The sequence below is a fragment of the Triticum aestivum genome, chromosome 2D (genome assembly GCF_018294505.1).
Source record: "Triticum aestivum cultivar Chinese Spring chromosome 2D, IWGSC CS RefSeq v2.1, whole genome shotgun sequence".
NCBI lineage: Eukaryota > Viridiplantae > Streptophyta > Magnoliopsida > Poales > Poaceae > Triticum > Triticum aestivum.
Window position 1 is genome coordinate 624,448,429 of NC_057799.1, and position 3,878 is coordinate 624,452,306.

At 52.4% G+C, this 3,878-nt stretch overlaps 1 protein-coding gene across 1 annotated transcript; it reads left to right on the top strand.

Moving 5' to 3' along the window:
- Positions 1-754: 754 nt before the first annotated feature.
- LOC123050535 (uncharacterized) lies at positions 755-2,290 on the top strand. Its single transcript, XM_044473315.1, has 4 exons — positions 755-819; positions 1,015-1,143; positions 1,252-1,362; positions 1,475-2,290. Exons 1-4 carry the CDS (start codon positions 817-819, stop codon positions 2,108-2,110), a joined length of 879 nt encoding a protein of 292 aa, XP_044329250.1. The 5' UTR covers positions 755-816; the 3' UTR covers positions 2,111-2,290.
- The last annotated feature ends 1,588 nt before the right edge of the window (positions 2,291-3,878 follow it).

Consider the following 3,878-nt stretch of genomic DNA (forward strand, 5'->3'; position numbering starts at 1 on the left):
TTTTTCAAAAAAGAATATAGTCGGCTTTTTGCAAGATAGATGTGGAGTGAGCAGGAAAAAATACAGAGCAAGCGAGTGGACCAAGTAGCTGAGCGCAAGCGGGAATTTCATGGGCCGGCCGATGTGAACATCATAACAGGAATTCCAGGGCGTGGAACAGGAGCTCCCAAGGCGCTGACACAAGGACCACCGACTGATACCGAGACCAAAATATGTAAGAACACCATAGCCACACACTGAACAAACACCATGGTGGTCCTTCCCATCTGTGGCAGCACCAAAAATGAAATACGAACAAAAAATACAACACCAGAACATAAAGCCCAAATCAACGCAGATCACCTGTTAGATAAAAAAGACAATCCCATAAGAGAAAAAGGTTTGGCTCAAAAAAAGGGTGAAAAACGGTGCCATGCGCGTTAGCCTCTAATGAGCATCAACACTGATCTATATATGACCAAAACACCACAGGCTCCCGGCGTGGATCTATATATCCAATCTCTTTGATTAATTTCCATGTGTACCAGTTAACTCCTATAGAAGTTCAAACTTCAGTTACAAATATTTAATTTTCCTATAGTGCCCGTATCAATTCGATAATCCATAGGTTGGCGGCATCAATGCATCCTTTGGTGTTCCATCTCCAATTCTCCGTACTCAACCTACGCCCCTTCTTTTCCCGTGTCATTAATCAAGCCTGCACCTGCAGGGCTATATATAGGATACAATGATCTTTGAGTTTCGCCTGGGTTTTATGCAGAGGATCAGGAGTTCAGGACTCCGCCGAGAGAAGCCGACTAGCAACTCCAAGGAAAAATGGTATTCTTTGATACGATCTATCTTTACCCTTGTTTTGTTTCTGACTGTACCTGCTTACGAGAGCTATGTTGAAATGTTTGATCCTACTTTGGAACTCTGGTACTTTCCCTGAAATGTTTGCTAGATTTTCTTGAAACTCTGACCGCGTCCCTCCAAACAAATGTTGAGCTGATAATCTTTTGTGAACGTCATTAGGACCCCGAGAAGCAGATCAAGTTCATGACCTACAACGTTTGGTCCCGCGATGACATTGTCGTCTACAGAAGAATGCAGGGCATCGGCCGCTGTGTGGAGGAACATCAGCCTGATGTGATCTTCTTTCAGGTAACGCCAGTCGCCAATTATCAACAGTGTGCTATTCGGTTGTTCAGCCGCACAGTTTCCGTCATTACCTGCCATATAACTTGTGTTCGACCTTCGGTCGACGTCCAGGAAATCACCCCCTACATTCTTAAGATTTGTCATAGTTTCTCATGGTGGAAAGATTACCATTGTTCACCGATCTCCCTGGAAGAACGCGAAGGCAAAAGCTTCTGCATAATGGTAGTCCTCCTGCCACTACCCCATTTCCTTTTCCTTGTCTGATTAGTGCCTAAATGCTCGCCAAGCTAATAATCGAATCCAAAAAATCACATGTGCATCGCAATTGTCACAGCTGAGCAAGGTTCCTATGGAGAATCACGCGCGCTGGAAGTTCACCACCACGGCAACAGGCAAAAGCTATCTAGAGGCCGACATTATCCCAGGCCTCGAGCTGGGGTCGATGACGGCGATGAAGCCAATCCGCATCGCCACGACCCAGCTCGAGCCCCCCTGCCCACCGGAGTCAGTGCGCTGCATGGAGCGCTACACGCAAGCCGAGCACTCCATGGCGGCGCTGAGCAGCGCGGAGAACGTCGTGTTCGGCGGCGACATGAGCTGGGACGACAACATGGACCTGCCGTTCCCACTCCCCGCAGGCTGGGTCGACGCCTGGACAGAACTGAGGAGTCTGAACCAATACAGTTGGACTTACAACAGTTTCTGGGCCGAAAAGATCGGGGAGTTCAATGGCTACAGAGCTCCTGTCTCAGAGATGAAGAAGCGGTCAGACCGGTTTGTGTGCAAGCTACAAGATTACACACTGAAAGCAATCGATCTGATCGAGGACAAGGGTCTTGGGATTTGTTATGTGAAGAAGTACAAGCGGATCGACCTCGAAAAGGTGGAGCTAATGCGGAGTTGTCACCGCGGGTTGGTTCTGACCATCGTCCCCAACGAGCCCTTGTCAAGCGCGCAGCAGCACGGGTGAATAAGATTGTCTGATGACACAGCTTCTTTTTCGTCTCTGATGTCCCCAGCTCTGAGTTGCAACCATAACTGCGTTAAAACATTTACGTTTTTGAATCTTTGCTTTTTTATGGAGCTTACTGTCAACAAGAAATTCATGTTTGTCGGTTGGATATATCGATTTTGCGCAAAATTGTGCACTGGCAAGAACTCTTCATGCCGATCTCACGTCATAGTGGTCTTGGATGGTTTCACTATCTCTTTCTTAGAGCATCTCTAACAGACCCCGTGTAACGCAATTTTCTGGCCAGAACAGAGCCCATATACTCGTGCGGCCAGTAATTTTTTTTACCGCGGCCCACAAACGTTTACCGCTTAAGCCGTATAACAACGGATTTGCGGGGCAGATGCGGGTCGAAACCTTATCCCCCGCAGTCGCCCGCCTCCGCGTTTCACCCCCAATTCCCCACCGCCCCGCCCGATTTCTTGCCGCTGGCGAGCCTGCCTAAGCCATGTACAGCTATGGTAGCTCCGGGGATGAGGCGGAGCGCCGCCGTCGACGCGCAAGATCTGACGCTGCGCGCAAGCGGGGCACGCGTCGGTGGCTCAACCGCGGTAGCCGGCCGCCGCCGCCACGCCTCCTCCGGATCCTCTGCCGCGGGGAGCTCATCTGCGGGCACATCAAGCTCGTGGCTCACTCCGGTGAAGAGGGCCGACGAGCCTGCCTAAGCCATGTACGGCTATGGTAGCTCTGGGGATGAGGCGGAGCGCCGCCGCCGCGCAAGATCTGACGCCGCGCGCAAGCGGGGCGCGCGTCGGTGGCTCAACCGCGGTAGCCACCCATCGCCGGCGTTTGACCGCCGCGAGCTGGACGAATTCAAGCGCGAGCTCGCCCGCCGCCGCGACGCCTACTCTGGATCCTCTGCCACGGGGAGCTCATCTGCGGGCGCATCGAGCTTGCGACTCACTCCGGTGAAGAGGGAGCCGGAGGAGGAGCCCGAGGACTACCTCAAGCCGGGCGCCGCAGAGCCTGCCGCGCCGCCACGTCGAGGCGTGATCGGGCCCGAGGACTACCTCCCCCCCGAGGCAGGAGGGAGCTCCTCGAGCGCGTCGTCCTCGAGCGGTCAGTGAGGGAGCTCGAGGAGCGCCGCCGCCACGAGCTCGAGCACGAGCAGCTCTTCCTTCAGACGGGCGTCGCCGCGTCGTGGGCGCACGCGTCCAAGGAGGCTGGCATGCGCTTGATGAAGGCGGAGCAGGCGAAGTTCTACATCGGCCTCAACTCCTCTGACTGCTCCGACTCCGATTGAGCGCCGCCGCTGGTCAGCTACCGCACGAGCTCCGGTGAGCTCAATTTTGTGTAGTGGTACGGTAGCGTAGGTCCGTCGTAGGTCCGGCGAACTTTTATGTAATATTATGCATGCTGTGTACGAATGATCTGCCCCTAAGTGAAGAAGACCTATCTATGCGAGCGAGCTCCGGCGAGTTTTTGCTTAAATTTCTCGTGCGAAACTAGTTTTTAAAATTGTATGGGTTTGGATACAGTTTCTGTTCTGCCGCGGCGATTTTGAGCCTGTATAAACTCTCCGTGCGAACTATAAACTGCGTTTACAGTTCCGCAGAATACGGGGTCTGCTAGAGATGCTCTTAAGACCGAAGGCCGAAACCCGCCGTTAATCTAAGAGTGTTGCTATGCATATGACAAAATATATACTTAGGAATATGCGATACATGTACGATCAAAGTTATATTGCGTAGTCTTTTCACCTTCAAGGGGACTTAGGCAGGGGGAC

Excerpts from the sequence above, each read along its gene's own strand:
- LOC123050535 (XM_044473315.1), top strand. Across the intron at positions 1,144-1,251 it reads CTGATGTGATCTTCTTTCAG|GAAATCACCCCCTACATTCT; the intron begins GTAACGCCAGTC and ends GTCGACGTCCAG. Across the intron at positions 1,363-1,474 it reads GCAAAAGCTTCTGCATAATG|CTGAGCAAGGTTCCTATGGA; the intron begins GTAGTCCTCCTG and ends CAATTGTCACAG.